We start from the raw sequence: 21451 nt of genomic DNA on the forward strand, positions 1-21451 counted from the left end.
GAGCACACGGCCAGTCTCGTCCATCTGTCAACACACACACACCAGGAACCACTTTACACAGGTTAGAGAGCACGCGGCCAGTCTCGTCCATCTGTCGACACACACACACACCAGGAACCACGTTACACAGGTTAGAGAGCACGCGGCCAGTCTCGTCCATCTGTCGACACACACACACACCAGGAACCACGTTACACAGGTTAGAGAGCACGCGGCCAGTCTCGTCCACACACAAGACACATGTTTACATTTAGCGGATGCTTTTATCCAAAGTGACTTACAGATTATGAACAACAAGTCAGCAGGAGGGCTACGTCTCTGGTAGCTAAGAGTCAGTGGAATTGTTCATCAAATAATATAGAGCTTGAGTGTTACACTCTGAGTGCATAGTAGTATAGACATAATTAGCATGATGGATACTAGTAGTATAAGTAGAGTAGCATAGTAATTAGTGATGCACGATATATTGGGGCAGTTTTTTTTTACACATCTGTATCGGTCCGATATCAAGATAGGGCCGATATGGGCAGATATATTAAAAAATATATATTTTATTTTTATTTTACATGTTTTGGCCTTAAATAGTATCAAAATATCAGTAATTTCTGAAAATAAGTTACAAAAGTATAAAAAAGATTTAATAAACGTTTGGGAAAATAGCTCTTTATTTGATCATCATAAAAAAAGTGTTTTCTATACAGAGATATCGACATCAGTAAATATCGGTATCGGCCAGAACAGCAATATTAATATCGGTTATCGGTATCGGCCACAATTTTCACATCGGTGCATCACTAATAGTAATATAGACATATTACATTGATGATAGGTAGTAGCATAAGTATAGTAGTATAGACATTGTAGTGGCCGCTTGTCATTCCCTATTATTTTGACAAGCATCACGATGCACCTACTTCAAGTTCAAGTTTCAAGTTCAAGTTTCTTTAATAGTTGTCATACAGAAGTACAGAATACTTTTATACAAAATGCTTCTTACTGTTACGCTCCAGAGACTGTGCAAGACAAGATAAGTATGAAATAAAATAACATAGTATAGCATGTAAATTAGAAGTAAAAAAAATGAGGTCACAGTGTTCAGTATAGACATATGTACAATGTTCGATGCAGAATAGACGTAACTGAGTTACCATATAATATACAATATACTATGCAGTGTACTAATATACAATACTATATAGTGCAAGGCAGAAATGGGATGAGGTGCAATTTAGGTACAATTTACAGTAGGTGTACGAGTTGTAGTGCAAATCCTTTATCAATAAATATAAAGTGTGTTTGTGTGATCTAAAGTGTGAAGAGTGGGTGCTGCAGTGTGTTTGTTTAAGTGAGTGTGTGCGTGTGGGTGTGTGTGCTGTGTGCATTTGATGGTTGTTGCATAGTGTTTATTGTTCGTTTAGCAGCCTGATGGCCTGGGGATAGAAGCTTCTTCTGAGTCTTTCTGTGCTCGCCTTAAGACTCCGGTATCGCTTGCCTGACCGCAGCAGTTCAAAGAGGCAGTTGTTCGGGTGGCTGGAGTCCTTGATGATTCTCTTAGCCTTCCCCCTGCACCGCTTGTTGTAAATGTTCTGGAGGGTGGGAAGCCCCCCTCCAATTGTGCGTTCGGCTGAACGTGTCACTCTTTGTAGTCTGCTACGGTCTTGTGCAGTGCTATTCCCAAACCAGGAGGTGATGTTGCCAGTCAGGATGCTCTCTATTGTACATGAGTAGAAGTTCCTAAGGATCTTCTGACTGACTTGGAACTTCCTTAGGCGCCTGAGGAAGTAGAGGCGTTGTCGTGCCTTCTTCACAACACTGTCAATGTGTGTGGTCCATGTCAAGTCCTCGGATATGTGGGCTCCGAGGTACTTGAAACTGTTCACTCTCTCAACCGGTGCCCCGTCGATGCTGAGGGGGCTGTAGTCCTTGACCCCCGACCTCCTGAAGTCCACAATCATCTCTTTTGTTTTGCTGACGTTCAGGGAGAGGCAGTTCTCCTGACACCACTGTGACAGATTCTCTACCTCTTCCAGGTAGGCCCTCTCGTCGTTGGCAGAGATCAGGCCCACCACTACTTAGATGTTTTCTACTCTGTAACAAAGGTTGTGGAGTTTGACAAAGTTGAATGTCCAGGCTGCAGCTGATGTAGTTTGCAGGGTTTATTGTCCAAAAGAAAAATGATGATTAAACAGAACAGTTTTTGGTCTCTATTGCTCCGTAACTCAGTAAATCAGTTCAGTTGTTCACTGATTCAGTTCAGGTAGGAAAATGTGTCTCCTCAGCAGGTGCATGCCGTTGCTCCGATTACAGAGCCTCTTATTATAAGAAGTGGTGTGCCCCTTTCAAACATAAATACACCACCATTACCATAAATAAATAATACAATTTCTAACATGTCGGTTTTGGCTTCTACAGACATATACTTACTGTTATAAGTATAGTAGCATAGTAGTATAGACATATTACATCGATAGGTAGTAGTATAAATATAGTAGCATAGTAGTATAGACATATTACATCGATAGGTAGTAGTATAAGTATAGTAGCATAGTGGTATTGACATATTACATTGATGATAGGTAGTAGTATAAGTATAGTAGCATAGTAGTATAGATACATTACATTTGATAGGTAGTAGTATAAGTATAGTATAGCTCAAGGACACCTCGACATGCTGCCCGAGAGGAGTGGGAATCGAACTCGGAACCTTCCGACTACCAGACGACTCATATACCTCCACTGTATAAAGTATAGTAGCATAGTAGTAGGGTTATTTTTTTTTCTTTTATTTTTTTTCAGATATTCTGTTTTGGTCGACGGCTGCCTGCTTCACTATTCTCTGTCCTCAGTCCTCCTCACACACACACACCTTTCTCAGTGGTCTTCAGTCAGAACAGTAAAGCTACAACTGTGTGACAGTGAGAGATTAAACCAGGGAACTTTACTTCTACCCCAGGCCATAGTGGTGGACGTGCTCATTACATTCACCAGCCACTCAGTATCTGAGACAGATTGTTTTCCTAAACAGAGGAGAAGCTTCCCAACAACGGCTGATTAGCCAACGAGAGGCTGGTCGTAAACAGACTTATCAGGCAGCTTTGGCCTGGTGGCTGCCTGCAGTTAATTTGCCACCCTGTTTGTGTGTGTTACCATGCGCACCGAGTCTCTGCTTGTGTGCGTTACCAATGTGCACTGCATTTGTGTGTGTTGTGTGTCACTGTGCGCTATGTTAGTGTATGTTGTGTTACCATGCGCACTATGTTTGTGTGTGTTGCAGGGGTGTAAAAAGTACCCAGAAATTATACTTAAGTGAAAGTATGGGTACCGTCTCAAAATCGTACTCAAGTCAAAGTCAGAGTATCTGGCTAAAAACACACTTGAGTAAAAGTCAAAAAGTGTCTACTTTTAAATGTACTTAAGTACTAAAAAGTAAAAGTAAAAACTTTTTTTCTGACTGTCTTATTCTTCTTATAGCAGGTGTTTAATCAAAGATCCCCACATTCTAGTCTTGCACAAGGACCAATCAGCATGGGTATGGGCGGGTTAATTTTCCATTGATGGGGATTTGATTGGCTGTGCGGCCGCAGGATTAATAACGTTAACATTAGTTCGGCCAAGGGCGGCTAAGTGGCACAGTGGGCAAGGCGCTCGCCACTAACGCAGGAAATGCTGGGTTAGAGCCCAGCTCTCGGCGTTGCTTCCGGCTTGGCTGGTCGTTCATACTAATACAATTGGCAGTATTAGGGGGTGGGAAAGCCAGTGGGTGGGGATCGGACATTGTGTAGTCTTTTACCAACAAACTTGCAGTTCCGCGTTTGGGTTCTGCGATCGGATTGGCCACTGATGTACGCTCTCTCTACACCCAAACAGCGCGTTACGCTAGTTCTGCCTCTAACCTCTAACAGCCTGCAGCCTGCTAGCATTATCCAATTCATATCAATCGAAATAACGTATTGTTTTCATCTCTCCAACGTGATTCCATCAACACAACATAAATCAGTTTGCATCACTTCCCACGGTTCTCGGCACTTATTCTACCGGTAGTTGTTGCCACGGTATTGGGTCTTTGGGTGAATACTTCATTGGCGGGGAAGAAGAACACTGATAGAGGTGTGTGGACCGTCCTGCGAGCCCCAGGCCACCGTCCCACGGGACGAGACCAGGTAGAATTTTAGGCGCACAGGAAACAAGTCTCGCAGGGCGGTGGCCTGGGGCTCGCAGGACGGTCCACACACCTCTATCAGTGTTCTTCTTCCCCGCCAATGTAGTATTCACCAAAAGACCCAATACCGTGGCAACAACTACCGCACTACCGGTAGAATAAGTGCAGAGAACCGTGGGAAGTGATGCAAACCGTCTTGTCATGTTTTGAACATTTATGTGTTGATGGAATCACGTTAATATAGAGAGATGAAAACAATAAGTTATTTCGATTGATATGAATTGGATAATGCTAGCAGGCTGCAGGCTGTTAGAGGTTAGAGGCAGAACTAGCGTAACACGCTGTTTGGGCGTAGAGAGAGCGTACGTCAGTGGCCAATCAGATCGCAGAACCCGAACGCGGAACTGCAAGTTTGTTGGTAAAAGACTACACGCGATCGGACGTTGTGGACAGCGACTCCTACAGGTCGGTTGGTGCGCCTGTACAGCAGAAGGAAGCAACGGGGGCAGCGTGAGCCTCCCACGCGTTACTCCTCGCCACTCAGAGATCGCGCTGTTCAGGTGAAAAGATGCGACGGCTGCCTCCTCGTGTACCGGCTTCGAAAATGGGGAGAAAAAGTAGATCAAAAAATATTTAAACATTAGTTCGGCCAACAAATATACTAATTGAAATGGCTGGACCTGCCAGATTTGTACTTTGTAGGTCTGCATTTTAAATGTAAGGAGTAAACAGTATGTTTTTTTCTCTGAAATGTAAGAGTATAAGTACAAGTATGATACAAACCTAATAATACTCAAGTAAAGTACAAATCCCGAAAAACAGTACTTAAGTATTGTAACAAAGTACAATTACTCAAGTACTTTACACCCCTGGTGTGTTGTATGTTGTGTTACCATGCTCACTGTGTTTGTGTGTGTTGCATTGCATGTTGTGTTACCATGCTCTGTGTGTGTATGTGTGTGTGTGTGTGTGTGTTACCATGCGTGGTGTGTCTCTGTTCTGGTAGGTGAACTCCAGCTCCTGACCAGAGGGTCCGCTGCACAGCACTATGGGCAGGATGTTCTCTGGAGGAATAACATGACCTGCACACAGAGTGAGCAATACACCTTTTTTATAAGCAATATACCATTTTATTAGCAATACACCTTTTTATAAGCAATATACCATTTAATTAGCAATACACCTTTTTATAAGCAATATACCATTTTATTAGCAATACACCTTTTTATAAGCAATACAACTTTTTATAAGCAATACAACTTTTTATTAGCAATACACCTTTTTATAAGCAATACAACTTTGTATAAGCAATATACCATTTTATTTAGGGCTGACCTTCGAAGCTTTTTCTGGCAATTGAAGCTTCGGGGCCGAGCTTCGATTTTAATTCGAAGCTCCTGAATGCTCTCTATCTCTCTCTCTCTCTCTCCCTCCAGACTAGTGCATGCAGAGTATGAGGAAGTGGTTTCCACTCGCTGTGTACAGTCAGTCTATGTAGATTGTGGGCGGGCATTAGCTACAACCACAGAGCCAATCACATCACTGTCTGCTACCCAGAGCCTGAGTAACGTCATTCAGGCCTTCAAATCAGGATGGCCTAATTTACTGGAGAAGGAAATGATCTGAGCTGAATCAGAGCAATCCGCCAATATTGTATTTAGACACTAAAACACATTGATACTAACTCCTATTACTATAATACAATGCTAGAGACTGAAAAATGACATTTATAGTACATGTCCCCTTTAAGTAGGTTTTTGCCCAGCATTTCATCATGTCTCAGAGTTTCCCCCACACAGGGACATGTTGATATACGAGGCCCCCAGACGTTAGAGGAACAGCATCATCTGAAGTATCGTTATTAAGATGGAGCACTCACCACAGGAGAACTCCATGATGCGCTCCTCTCCCACTCCAGCAGACAACAGCACTTCTTGTTTAAAGTCTGAAACCTACACACACACACACACACACCCTCAGCTCTTTCAGGGCCGGGCATTTTCCTCATCCTGTTCTAGCTAGGCCACACTTTAAAGATAGGGATGACCTTGTTTGTAGAGCTATATCTATATTCTATATTATAGCTATGGATACAATACTATGGTCATTTGACAGTAACTATCTTCTGTCCAAGATGCAAATAAAATTTCATGAATATGTTTGCACGTTATCCCGTGGTGAATATAAGTATAGTTTCGAAGTGATCCGGGCTAATTCCTGGGAGGCTGAGTTATAGGGCGCAACGTGAATTCTACTAAAAGCATTGGCGTTTCATCCCTAGACACGCTACTATTTCCAAATAAAATATATAATAGGTATTATGTTTCATCATGAATGCACAAAAGGGGGGGTCATTTCTGATGCTTTGATTGCCAGTACACTACACACGCTGATCAGCTGGATCGGTATGAAAACATTGTACGATCAAGCTGGAATTGACGTCAGATAGTCCTTACCTTTGACCGGGGCTATTCCAAAAAGAATATTCCAATTGTTTGATCGCCATCTGGTCCATCTGATGTCCATCTGGTCCACGACATAATCCGGCACAACACAGGCATAGAGTGTCCCGGACACTTTTCAATGTGACGAGTGAACCTCTAGGCTTCCCTGTACTAACATTCTGTGCCCGGAGGGAATTAAATGTAACACTCGGTCTGGAACAGGGTTTACAGCACTCTCGATACTGCCACCTAGGAGGATATGGCCGGTACTGCACCCCCGGGGTCCCAGTATGCCTTTTAACGGCAACATACAGGTCTGTGACATTGAATAGAATATTAAAATCGGAAAAAAAGGAAAAACTATCCAAAAACGTATATATACGTTATTTGGCCCTTAACTCTTTAATTGCCAAACCCGAGATAAGTCGGGTTAACTCGACATGCGTTGGCTGCCAGACCCGAGATATCTCGGGTTTTGGTCGTTTATTTGATATTTTTATTCATTATTCATCCAGGGACCTTGGTGTTACCATAGGGCACAGGCCAGCAATAATATCTGGCCCTTCAGAATAATTTTTTTTTTATACCAACTAGGCTAGGCTATATGTTAGCTATAATGTCCAAATAGAGAAACTACCACCACCTAAAGAATGCTTATTATACGTTGTTTAATCCATGTTGAGAGTGAATAACAGGTAGGCAGTGAGGTGCAATGTAGTGCTTGCTCAACATGAAAAAAGTCGGTGGACAGCGCCTGGTGCTGAAATAACAAACAAGCCACACCACATGTGTGGTGTGAAATTAAAACATCAGTTCAGTAAGTCATTCAAACTTTATCTTTACTTATATATGACTGTGACGGCACCACACATGTGAACAGTAACAATGCAATTAAACTGAACCATTTCAATTAGTATATTTGTTAGCCGAACTAATGTTTAAATTTTTTTTAATCTACTTTTTCTCCCCATTTTCGAAGCCGGTACACGAGGAGGCAGCCGTCGCATCTTTTCACCTGAACAGCGCGATCTCTGAGTGGCGAGGAGTAACGCGTGGGAGGCTCACGCTGCCCCCGTTGCTTCCTTCTGCTGTACAGGCGCACCAACCGACCTGTAGGAGTCGCTGTCCACAACGTCCGATCGCGTGTAGTCTTTTACCAACAAACTTGCAGTTCCGCGTTCGGGTTCTGCGATCTGATTGGCCACTGACGTACGCTCTCTCTACGCCCAAACAGCGCGTTACGCTAGTTCTGCCTCTAACCTCTAACAGCCTGCAGCCTGCTAGCATTATCCAATTCATATCAATCGAAATAACGTATTGTTTTCATCTCTCTATATTAACGTGATTCCATCAACACAATCAGAGCAAAAAAAGCTGAATCTGCTTCAAGAAGATGCGCTACATTAGGTATATAAGGAATTACAACAAGACATTTATTAACTAAATAAAAAATACTATTAGGCTTTTAACCCTCTAAAGCCGGGCGCAACAGTAGACATGTTTTTTAAAACATTAAATATCTTTGGATTTGTTTGTGATAAAGACTTGCTTTATTGTATCGGAATCGATTGTCATCTCAAAATGTAGTGCATCTCTCAGAGAATGCGCGGATGTAAAGCATAGAATCTTGAAATATCTAGATTGGTTGTTTTCTCTGGACTGCATCTAATCCGCTGTATCTATCCATTTATCATATATCTATGTCTGTCACTATAGCCAATGGAAATGCTAGAAATGGTCACATGGACTGGGCGAACCAATGGAAAATTCCTATGGTTTCTCAATAGTCCAGTGTGCTCCACAGAAAGGGCCGTCAGATAGACACATTGGTTGCGCGTAATGTAAGATAGGCCGATAAGAGAGAGGCGCTTGTCTCTGGTTTTATAATAAAATGGCCACCTATGCAGCTCGTTTATTTTGTCCATTATCTGCCTCTGCCACAAATGTATGTCTTAGTTATAAGGTGGTCTGTCACAGAGTTAAAATGTTTTCACTATCAATATATTAAATTAGCCATTGTTTGTTTCCGGTCCCCCATACAATGGCTTGGAAAAAATGTGGCCCTCGGCCAAATTTAATTGCCTACCCCTGCCATAGGTTATGAGTCTGAGATCACCAAAGTGCAATACCGGCCGCATCCAGCTAGACGGCGGTATCGAGCACCCTTTGAAACCTTATATCTTGGCCTGTGCAACGGTTAAATGTCACCGGGCGCAGTTTTCTGGGTCGGGCCAGTCGAGCGGTTCTCCCGGTTCCATTAAAGCGCGTCAAATATCCCCGATCCATATGTTGTGGTGGGTTATGCCGTGGACCAAATGGACATCGGATGTACCAGATGGCGATCAAACAATCACGAATGCCGTTACTGGCAATCAAATAATCAGAAACGACCCCCCCCCCCCCCACCCCCCTCTCATGCATAATACCCATTATATAGATTTGATTTGGGAATAGTAGCGTGTCCAGGCAAGAAACGGCATCGCTTAGAGTAGGCACTTATGAGGCTATAACACAGCCTTTCGGGAATTACCCCAGACCACTCTAAAACCATACTTATATTCACCACGGTATAACGCGGGAACGTATGGATAGATAGTTGATGTCAAATGGGCATGGGTATTGCATCTTAGGATGCTCGATATTGGCTTTTTTACCGATACCGATATACCGATATATGATTGAAAAACAGAATTTGTTCTTACTTGCTTGCCTGGGTAAATAAAGGTGAAATAAATGTACAAAAAAATAAAAATAAAATAAAAATAAATAAAGGTTTTAAACCGATGCCGATAATTTTCGATATCACATTTTAATGCCAATATCGGCCGATAATATCGGCCATCCCTAATTGTATCCATAGCTATAATATAGAATACAGTTATAGCTCTACAAACAAGGTGACTCACTCCTATCTTTTAAAGCATGGCATTGCTACGACGGGGCCCGTCTAATAACTGGCAGTTATTTATACGCTGTTGGCCCCGAATGAGTTATCACACAGAGAGCTCCGTTTGTTGTTGTTGTTGTTGTTGTTGTTGTTGTTGTTATGGGGATGGAAATAGCTTACAGGCTGCATGGTTCCTCCAGCTATGACCACAGCCCTGCAGTCTCTCAGCACCTGGGCGAAGGGGACGGCTGGATTCAACAGCAGGAACTTGACACTACTGTCTGACAGACTGTCTGGAGACACAGAGAGGGAGAGAAGGTATACAGACTGTCTGGAGAGACAGAGAGAGGGAGAGAAGGTATACAGACTGTCTGGAGAGACAGAGAGAAGGTATACAGACTGTCTGGAGAGACACAGAGAGGGAGAGAAGGTATACAGACTGTCTGGAGAGACACAGAGAGGGAGAGAAGGTATACAGACCGTCTGGAGAGACAGAGAGGGAGAGAAGGTATACAGACTGTCTGGAGAGACACAGAGAGGGAGAGAAGGTATACAGACTGTCTGGAGACACAGAGAGGGAGAGAAGGTATACAGACTGTCTGGAGACACAGAGAGGGAGAGAAGGTATACAGACTGTCTGGAGACACAGAGAGAGAAGGTATACAGACTGTCTGGAGAGACACAGAGAGGGAGAGAAGGTATACAGACTGTCTGGAGAGACACAGAGAGGGAGAGAAGGTATACAGACTGTCTGGAGAGACACAGAGAGGGAGAGAAGGTATACAGACTGTCTGGAGACACAGGGAGAGAAGGTATACAGACCGTCTGGAGAGACACAGAGAGGGAGAGAAGGTATCCAGACTGTCTGGAGAGACACAGAGAGAGGGAGAGAAGGTATACAGACTGTCTGGAGAGACACAGAGAGGGAGAGAAGGTATACAGACTGTCTGGAGAGACAGAGAAGGTATACAGACTGTCTGGAGAGACACAGAGAGGGAGAGAAGGTATACAGACTGTCTGGAGAGACACAGAGAGAGGGAGAGAAGGTATACAGACTGTCTGGAGAGACACAGAGAGGGAGAGAAGGTATACAGACTGTCTGGAGAGACACAGAGAGGGAGAGAAGGTATACAGACTGTCTGGAGAGACACAGAGGGAGAGAAGGTATACAGACTGTCTGGAGAGACACAGAGAGGGAGAGAAGGTATACAGACTGTCTGGAGAGACACAGAGAGGGAGAGAAGGTATACAGACTGTCTGGAGAGACACAGAGAGGGAGAGAAGGTATACAGACTGTCTGGAGAGACAGAGAGAGGGAGAGAAGGTATACAGACTGTCTGGAGACACAGAGAGAGGGAGAGAAGGTATACAGACTGTCTGAAGAGACAGAGACAGGGAGAGAAGGTATACAGACTGTCTGGAGACACAGAGAGGGAGAGAAGGTATACAGACTGTCTGAAGAGACAGAGAGAGGGAGAGAAGGTATACAGACTGTCTGGAGAGACACAGAGAGGGACGGCGGCGTGGCTCAGGGGTAGAGCGGGTCGTCCAATGATCTAAGGGTTGGTGGTTCGAATCCCGCTCAAGCCCATGTCCATCCCACTGCCGTTGTGTCCTTGGGCAAGACACTTAACCTACTTGCCTCGTATGAATGTGTATGCATGTGAATGAATGTTGGTGGTGGTCGGAGGGGCCGTAGGCGATGATTATTCGCCACGCTTCCGTGAGTCTGCCTCAGGGCAGCTCTGGCTGCAATTGTAGCTTACCACCACCGGTATGACTGTGTATGAACGAATAATGGACTCTGTACGCGCTCTGGGGTCACTGGGGTGTCATGAAGAGCGCTATATAAATCCAATCCATTATTATTATTATTATTATACAGACTGTCTGGAGAGACACAGATAGGGAGAGAAGGTATACAGACTGTCTGGAGAGACAGAGAGAGGGAGAGAAGGTATACAGACTGTCTGGAGAGACACAGAGAGGGAGAGAAGGTATACAGACTGTCTGGAGAGACACAGAGAGGGAGAGAAGGTATACAAACTGTCTGGAGAGACACAGAGAGGGAGAGACGGTATACACTGTCTGGAGACACAGCGAGGGAGAGAAGGTATACAGACTGTCTGGAGAGACACAGAGAGGGAGAGACGGTATACAGACTGTCTGGAGAGACACATAGGTAACTATCTCTATAAGTTCTAGAAAAAGCGATATATACACCAGTAAATGTAGTTTATTACCATGACTGTTTGGGTCCGTGTGTGTGTGTGTACCTTGTCTGCGCACCACTACCCGACCGTCAGTGTTGCTGTTAGTGAGAGCCATGAGGAAGCCCTCGACCTGCATCATGGGAGAGGCGGACAGCACCTTCTCTGCTTCCACTGACCCCTGCTGGTCTGCTGGAGGAACTGCACAAAGTGATTGATTGATTGATTTAAAACTTTATTAACAGATTGCAGAATGGGTACAAATACAGCACGGCTCAATACAAACAATTGTTAAGGGGATGCAGACCAGAAAAAGACTTTCGTCTTGTTTACATCAAGGTCCCCCATTTTCAATTCATCAAGACATTTATGACATACAAGACATACAAATATACAGTACCGTTTAAGAGAAAGAGATCATAAAAAAAAAAATATATATATATATATATACATTCGAAGGGGAAGAAACTGTACATTGGAGGGGGTTGGGTGGGTGGTTGGGGGAGTGTTTTGGATATTTACCGGGGCCAGTTTCTAATTGCAGGTGCTCTTTGAGAGCGGTTTTGAAGGTGGGTAGGGAATGATTCACATATTTTTTACGGCTGTGGGTAGGGCGTTCCACATTGTTGTGGCATAATTGCAAAACATGTTTAGTCCCTTGTTTGGAGGTGGAGCGAGGACAGGGAGGACGACAGTAGTTAGTTATTCAGTTTAAATATGAGGAGGTTGGATCGAACCTGTGGATCCAGAGCAACATGCTGCCTTGTTTGATGTTTGGAGTCAGTACTTGTGATGGGAGGTGGGGGTTGGAGGCAGGAAAAGCTTGCATTGGAGACCAATAAGACCATGATACATCTTTCACTCAGACAGTCCTTCTCCTGTAAAGGACTAAAGCTCATATCTAGATATACATATTGTATATAATAACTATATACTTTACCGTGTGTTGGATGCTATGATACAAAAATAGATAAATAATGCAGAATCAATTTTGACTTGAGTTATCAAAATCGGGGTCCTGTTTTTCTCCAGATTGTTCGATTCCAAGTAGTATCTGCGTGATTTGGTCAATAGCAGATGCCTTAATATCCAGCCCTAGCAGCAATTAGTGGATAGTCGGAGGTATTGAACCCCGGCCTCTCTACTGACAGAACACTGACCTGAGGCCTGACAGAACACTGACCTGAGGCCTGACAGAACACTGACCTGAGGCCTGACAGAACACTGACCTGAGGCCTGACAGAACACTGACCTGAGGCCTGACAGAACACTGACCTGAGGCCTGACAGAACACTGACCTGAGGCCTGACAGAACACTGACCTGAGGCCTGACAGAACACTGACCTGAGGCCTGACAGAACACTGACCTGAGGCCTGACAGAACACGGACCTGAGGCCTGACAGAACACTGACCTGAGGCCTGACAGAACACTGACCTGAGGCCTGACAGAACACTGACCTGAGGCAGGGCTGCTCTGTAGCGTCTGAAGGTAGCGGCTCAGGCCAGCGGTGTGCCGGTTCTCCTTGCTGGATGCCTGGGAGCTGATCAGTGTGTGTTGCGTCACACCGCTTCCAGCATACTTCTCCATGAAGCCACACAGCTACAGAGAGAACATGTAGAGGGGAATGTATTTTCTTTTAAGATATATCACACAGAGATATGTATATCTATACATGCAATCCTTTTTACATATCTGTTGTAAAGGACCACTTGAGATTTGTATCCGTGCTATGGGTTAGGGATAAATGTTGGGAATATATATAAAAATGTCTAGGCAATAGCCATTGCAATTTACTAAATAATATTCAGACATGTATGCCTTGAAATGAAGTGTGGGATTTTACCGGAGTTCGATACCCGTAGGTCTACATAAATCTGTCACTACGGGCATACCGTAGATCAATAGAGCTGGAAGCGCCTGTTAATGTAGTCGGCAGCAGGAAAGATTGATGCGTCTTTTGTATCGCTTTGTATTTCTGTGCAACTTTTATCCCCATGTTGTGACCGTGTTTTTAAAAACAGAAGAACGGACCTTTTCGGATTATGTTTTGCATTCCTTGGAGAGTGCAGCAAGGTATGCTTTGTTGTTTATTGATTATGGTTGTAACTTTGTAAAGTGAAATTTGTGAATGAATGATTTTATGTCTGTATAGTAATGTAATCCTTGTAGTTTGATACCAATGTTATTTAATTAGTGTTTGCACTGTACTGTGGAAACCATTATGTGAAATGTTTGTGTCCGTTTATGTAAGTTTCCAATGCAGTTTGTGCTCAAATAACATCACGGATTGGAATTAAATAAAGAACGTCTTATGCATCAGTCAAGACTCTGTCTCTGACTTTGGATCCAAGGGCTGTAACATCTGTAGATACTATATCTATATGTGTACTGTACATACCCCTTACTAGTTACGCTGCTGGTCAGTAAGACTTACACTACCATAATGTAGTGTCTTTATACCTGTATCACTGTACATATTAATACTACAACTCTTTACATACATCCGATTAGCACTATCACTCAGCAGTACTAATCTATATATTTTATACCCAGTTTAATCACCTGTACATTGTATATTACTATTGCACTTTACTGTTACATTTGCACTCTGGTTGGATGTCAAACCTCTTTTCATTGTACTGTACTTGTGCTGTATGATGACAATACATTTTAATCTAATCCATGGCTTTGCAGACATCAGAGAACACACATGCTTTCCTCTTACCTTTCGACTGATCATGCTCTTGTCAAAGTATTTCTGTAGCTTTAGTGGGAAGAAGAATGACAGAGACAGACAAAGACGATTAGTAAATGGTCTGTAGCTGCAGTATGGTAGAGAGATCTTAGTGCTGTATCACTGTCACTACCTTGAACATGTTGATGTTGTCAATCTGAGCCTTGAACAGGAAGTCGTTAATGGTGAGAAGTTCTGTTCCTGTTGACAAATGGTGATAACTGGTCACAAAATATAAAATCAGTGTGTGTGTGTGTGTGTGTGTGTGTGTGTGTGTGTGTGTGTGTGTGTGTGTGTGTGTGTGTGTGTGTGTGTGTGTGTGTGTGTGTGTGTGTGTGTGTGTGTGTGTGTGTGTGTGTGTGTGTGTGTGTGTGCGAGAAAGAGAGCGAGTGAGTGGGAGCATGCAGTGCACTAGGGCTGACCTTGACTAGTCGAATAGTCGACTAATCGATCGAAAGGAGCCATAGTCGACTGTCAACCTCTTAGTCAAATGCCCAAATAAAAAAATAAATCAAATGTTATACATTTTTGGGGGGATCATTCTTTCCAAAAGCAAAGAGGCCTAGAAGCGTGGCTATTGGCTAACACTAATGGCATAAGAAAACGGGCACAGAGGCACTGAAAGAGGATTTCACCCATCTAATGAACACACTAGACTAGACAAATATCAAGATGTATCCATCAGTGGACCAATTGCTTGCTTTTGCAGAGGACAAGAAGCCTTCAGTCGACTCCTTCAGACATTAAGCACCCCCCACAGCCCAAATGGAATGATAAAAAAATATATATATATATATATTTTTTGCATTTGGTAGGCGACTACCAGTCGACTATCTGCTAATTTTGGCCAATCAAAGTCGACTATACAAATCCTTAGTCGGGGACAGGCCTACAGTGCACGCTTGTTCAGACACTTACCTGGTTGAGTCTTCTGGCTCTGTGGATTCTGCCCCACCTTACCTGCCCAGAAACATCACAAGCCAAGGTCAATAATACCCAATAACACTCTAAAACTGCTAAACTATGCTCAGCAGAAGGAAGGTCGTTGAAGCCGCTTTTCTTGCCGTTTTGCTGGATTATGGAGACGTAGTTTATAGACACGCTGCTGCTTCCTCTAAAGCCGCTGGACTCTGTATATCATTCTGTCCTTAGATTTATCACTGGTGACAGTTGTGGTTCCATCATTGTATCCTATTTGTGAGGTCGGATGGTCCTCTCTGGCAGAGAGACGTGACTTGCATTCACATCCGTTTCTGTATAAGGCTATTATTGGTGATCTTCCATCATACATCACTTCATTACTGGACTGGAGCTCTGGACCTCATCACACTCTCTGGTGACTGGCTTTTACACTTAAGATTTAAGAGTTTGCACTGGATTAGGACAATCTGCTTTTAGCTTCTGGGCCCCAGAAACATGGAATGTTTGGCAATGCACTTTAGTATCTATTGGTCAGTTTAAAATCTTTAATAGCAAACCACTTCACCAGTTGTTTTTAATCATTCTAAATGTGTAATTGATTGACTTTCTATAGTGTGTTTTTTTATTTATTATGTGTTTTTTTTTTTTTTTGACGTCATTGTAAATGAGAGCTTGCTCTCAATGATCCTTCCAAGATTAAATAAGATTTAATAAAAAGAGTCAATGACACATCTGCCAACAACAAAATGGCAACCGCTAATACAGTAACTGAAAACCCCAGAACACACTCACCTCCCAGCACGCGCACATGCCCCTCCATCACAAACACACTCACCTCCCAGCATGCGCACAAGCCCCTCCATCACATGACACTCACCTCCCAGCATGACACACTCACCTCCCAGCACAAGCCCCTCCATCACAAACACACTCACCTCCCAGCACGCGCACATGACACTCACCTCCCAGCACGCGCACATGACACTCACCTCCCAGCACGCGCACATGACACACTCACCTCCCAGCACGCGCACATGACACACTCACCTCCCAGCACGCGCACATGACACACTCACCTCCCAGCACATGCCCCTCCATCACAAACACACTCACCTCCCAGCACGCGCACATGCCCCTCCATCACAAACACTCACCTCCCAGCACGTGCACATGCCCCTCCATCACAAACACACTCACCTCCCAGCACGCGCACATGCCCCTCCATCACAAACACACTCACCTCCCAGCACGCGCACATGCCCCTCCATCACAAACACACTCACCTCCCAGCACGCGCACATGCCCCTCAAGCACAAACACAATCTGTTTGATGTACAGCAGGTTCTTGGCCTTCAACCTGCTCCTGGTGGCACATTCACACGAGACCAGCATTAATCAGGAGACAATGTGGTCGAGTATGCCAGTATGCCAGTTGAGTGTGCGCGTGTGTCTGTGCATACTCACTTATAGCGGTCAGCATACTGAGAGAGTTGAGAGTGTGCACGGCAAAGCTGTAAAGGGTATACGGACACATTTTCAATCACAACAACGAATTAAAAAATTGCAGGAAGGAACTACAGTGGTTATATTTAAACTGTGGGTTTAATGTTTAATGTGGTCGGCGGTGGTGTGCACACCTGCGCTCCTGTGAGTTCTGTGCTGTGTATACAAGACAGGGTGTCGCTGAGGTTGTGAGCTTCGTCTATAATCAGCACCTGTGTAGTGAAACAATATTATTTAAAAAGCGTTCAAACATAAAGCTAACAGTAAAGCAGTAGAATTCATGAACCATTAAGCCCTTAACCTCTTAAGCCCTAGCCATATTTTCAGAATATTCGCCTACAAATGCATACCAACCTAAGTAGATGGAAGATTGATCCACTTCTACAAGGCCATTTGCATGTTCTTGGCATCTAGGGACATCTATAGATCTCAGGGAATGTATTTCCAGTGTCAGAAATATTGTGTCTGTTACTAGGCTTGAGTAAATTGTAATGAACCAAAGGAGAATATACATTTCTTTTTTTCCAGAAATTATTTACAGAGGGTTTTGTAGATACAGTACCGAATTTTGCCATTCGGACACATGCAATTTGAAATATGAATATAGAATATCAGGCCTATAAATTACCTTATGGATCGGGCCAAATCTCCTCTTTCCAATGGCAGAGTTCAATCTGGATTTAGTACCACCAGGCGCCCCTGACAGGGCAGCAAAAAACGTGAAAGAAATCTATATGTACAGTTACTTTTTTATAATGTAAATGGCTCCGCCATTTATCATCAGATTGAGACATGGTTTTAAACTCATATTTCACTAATAACACTTAGAATCATTGGTAAACAAACGTAGTGCTGTAAATATAAACTTTGACTGTTTTGACAGGGTTAGGGTCTTTACTCGTGGCTACGTTTGAAAAAGAAATGCAACATTAATTAATACAGACTGTATTGATCCATTTATGGCGTGAAATTAATATTGTACCATTACCGGACCGCTCGGGCTTAACACTTTCTGCGCCAATAACGAGTGTATTCGTTACTCGTTATTGGCCGCCACCCGTTGAGCACCAATAACGAGTTAACTCGTTTTTAGATAGTTTTTTCGACTTTAATATCCTATACACTCTCACAGACCTCTGTGTTATCATTGGAACTCATTCTTAGACCCCGAGAGTGCAATGCCGGCCGAATCCTGCTAGGTGGCAGTATCGCCCACCCTTTGAAACCTTATTTCACACCGTGTGTTACATTATATATGGTCCGGGCGGAGTATTTGGATTCAGGCAAGTTAAACGCTTCATACGAGCACCTTGTAACGCGTTCAGCACACTTCATGCATATCTTGTGCCACTTCATGTCAGGGACTCGATGGACATCAATACTGGAAATCGCGATCAGACAATTGGAATATTCTTTTTGAGATACCTCCTAGTAAAGGTAAGGACTATATGACATCAATCCTACTTTGATCCAACAATGATTTCACATCGATCGCAACGATCATATGTAACGTACTCCAAAACGTATGCCGTTGCTGACGATCAGAGCATAATTTTTTTTTTATAAATTATATACCTTTGAATTTTGAAATAGTAACGTGTCCAGGCGAGCAACGCGATCGACATTAGAAGAATTCACATAGCGCTCCATAACTCAGCTTTTCGGGAATTAGCCCGGATCACTCTGAAACTATACACTATTCACCACGGGATAACACGTGAACGTATACATGAAGAAATGTATGCTTTTTTTACATGTTGAACGAGAGATAGTGACTGTCAAATGAGCCATGGTATTGTTTCCATAGCTATAATATAGAATATAGATATAGCACTAAAAACATTGTGACGCACAGTGAAAATAGGCAATGGAAAGCTGGCGCATTGACTACAGGGATGAGGGTAATAGCTGGGGCTGAATGAGTTAAGGGGTTAAGAGGTTAACTAGAACCTAAAGGTCATGTCAGTGTGAAGTACCTGTCCCTTCAGTTGGATCCCTGAGGCTCGTCTGGTAGCTTCGTGGAGCACCGTCTGATAGGGCAACACCACCAGCTGCACAGACACAAAGACAGACACCATCCACATGGTGAAAATATCACTGCTACAAAAGGCCAGGATCTAAGTCTACATGTAAACATCAACACTGGTGCCGTCGTAAATCATGTGGTGTCAAAAGAGCAACACCAATGACCTACTAAATTAGTTTTATTGAATTAAATCCATTTTATTGAATTAAATCCGTTTTATTGAATCAGTTTGCATGTTTATCATGAGGATCTAGGGCTGGGCGATAAAACAATAACAATGATTATCGCGATATATTTTAACACTATGATCGCCGCGGACGAGTTTTCACGTCATTCCGAGCCATGCTCATTCTGCCGAAGACGCCGTAACTCGTCTTTGATGTCAATATTTCAAAAATCTGTCATCGAAATCATATTTCCTTTCCGGAGCCCTGAGACACACTGCTGATCTCCTCTGAACTCTCTAGCGGTTCAAGAGCGCCATCTGGATCGGCGCGGCCGAGAAATCCGCTCTTCGCTCTTTAAAGCTTGGTCCGCTCCGCTAATCGCTCATGTTGACCCCGCCCCCAAGTCGCTCTCCGCTCGCTCCCCGCTCACCTTGAATCGAGCGCTCCCCACTCCCCGCGCCAGATCGCTCAGCAGTTTTTTTTTTTTTTTTTGGAGCATGGTGTAAATTAGCTCAAACTACAACAGTCTACACCCCCTGGGCCCCGTAACAATTGTTTGTATTGAGCCGCATTGTAATTGTAGCCATTCTGCAATGTTAAATAACGTTGTTTATCCATTCACTATCTCTATTAAGCGATGATAGGCTAGCCGAGCCACAATGCTATGGTCGCGGCCATTAACGTTAGCATGTAAGCTAACGTCAACAACAATGGCGTCGATACTTTTTCTAACTGGGGTGAGTGTGGGCGTCTCTACAGTGACAAAGCCTAGGCGAACAGCCTATCACAGGTTCACCCTTCTCATTGGTTGAAAATGGCCTTCATGTTTGTACATCAACATATATATATATTTTTTTTTTTAAAGGGGACATGCATTGCTATTCCTAGCACTATTTGGGCAACTTTACACAATTCCTGTGAGTCTATTGAACACATCTGTAAGCTTTTATAAAAAAAAAAAAAAGGGTTTTATATTTCTAATCAAGTACTCAAAAGACAAATTTTTCTCCCTTTGGATTTCAGGCTGTGTTGGCCTGGCCCCGCCCATAAGCACTTTGAGTGACAGTCATCCACAGAGTCTGCACCTGGCACAGAGAGAGATAGAGAGAGACTGAGGGGGATACTAATAAATTTCGCCGCGGGGGGGGCATAATCCAACGATTGGTGGCCTATAACATGTATACTTGTCGTTGGCGGTGAATGAGTTTTAAGGGGATGCTGACCAGAGAAATACTTTTGTCTTGTTTACATCAGGGTCCCCCATTTTCAATTCATAACTATTCATACACACAACAACACCCTGACAGCACATACACACAACAAGCAACACCCTATAGCTCATACACACAACAAGCAACACCCTGACAACACATACACAACACCCTGACAGCACACACACACACCACAACACCCTACAGCTCATATACACAACAAGCAACACCCTGACAACACATACACAACACCCTGACAGCACACACACACACCACAACACCCTACAGCTCATATACACAACAAGCAACACCCTGACAGCACACACACCACAACACCCTACAGCACATACACAAGCAACACCCTACAGCTCATATACACAACAAGCAACACCCTGACAGCACACACACCACAACACCCTACAGCACATACACAAGCAACACCCTACAGCTCATATACACAACAAGCAACACCCCACAGCTCATACACACAACACCATAACACATACACACAACAAGCAACACCCCGACAGCACATACACACAACAACACCATAACACACAACAAGCAACACCCTGACAACACAACACATGGTCTTACCTGCGCAGGGGGAATGGCGAGGCGCGTGGCATAGTAAGGACAGGCGTGTGCTTCTCTGCCCAGACTGACGAGCTGCTCGATGTCATGGACCGCCCCCAACAGCCCATCCCGCAGCTGCTGCAGGGCCGTGGCCCCGACGTAGGGACACACACTCTTAGCCGCCCCTCGCTTCCGCTTCACTCGCTCCTCCTCCTGCTGCTGCTTGTCTGCTGGATGGAAAGATAGAGAAGCTCCGTTAGGGATGGGCATCGACTTTCAAATAGTCGTAAAATAAAAAAATTTAATCGAATCGTTTGTGAATAGTTTTGTCTAAAAAATGTGTTTCCCTTGTTTTTACACAGTGTGGTGTATTGAGGGGACCCTATTAATTGTTACACTGATACGGCAGCATTCGCTCTCTTGGTGTGAATAGATGCAGCAGCGTTCACTCTCTCAGTGTGAATAGATATGGCAGTATTCGCTCTCTTAGTGTGAATAGATGCAGCAGCGTTCACTCTCTCAGTGTGAATAGATATGGCAGTATTCGCTCGCTTAGTGTGAATAGATGCAGCAGCGTTCACTCTCTGTGTGAATAGATATGGCAGTATTCG

At 43.8% G+C, this 21451-nt stretch overlaps 1 protein-coding gene across 4 annotated transcripts in view; it reads right to left on the bottom strand.

The window, feature by feature from the left end:
• Positions 1-21451, bottom strand: part of ddx11 (DEAD/H (Asp-Glu-Ala-Asp/His) box helicase 11) — a 49871-nt gene that overhangs the window by 20228 nt on the left and 8192 nt on the right. For 3 of the 4 annotated variants that reach the window (XM_084335442.1, XM_084335444.1, XM_084335443.1), the window contains exons 9-21: positions 20862-21070; positions 18837-18911; positions 16995-17072; positions 16822-16868; positions 16641-16720; positions 15355-15396; positions 14570-14637; positions 14428-14466; positions 13160-13301; positions 11767-11901; positions 9671-9783; positions 6039-6111; positions 5138-5241 (exon numbers count right to left, since the gene is read on the bottom strand). In XM_084335442.1, coding sequence (XP_084191568.1) covers positions 5138-5241; positions 6039-6111; positions 9671-9783; positions 11767-11901; positions 13160-13301; positions 14428-14466; positions 14570-14637; positions 15355-15396; positions 16641-16720; positions 16822-16868; positions 16995-17072; positions 18837-18911; positions 20862-21070 — 1205 coding nt within the window. The remainder of the gene's footprint in view (positions 1-5137; positions 5242-6038; positions 6112-9670; positions 9784-11766; positions 11902-13159; positions 13302-14427; positions 14467-14569; positions 14638-15354; positions 15397-16640; positions 16721-16821; positions 16869-16994; positions 17073-18836; positions 18912-20861; positions 21071-21451) is intronic. The other variant, XM_084335445.1, reaches the window with a different exon arrangement.

The sequence above is a fragment of the Notolepis coatsorum genome (assembly GCF_963971535.1).
Source record: "Notolepis coatsorum genome assembly, chromosome: 18".
NCBI classification, from domain to species: Eukaryota; Metazoa; Chordata; class Actinopteri; order Aulopiformes; family Paralepididae; genus Notolepis; species Notolepis coatsorum.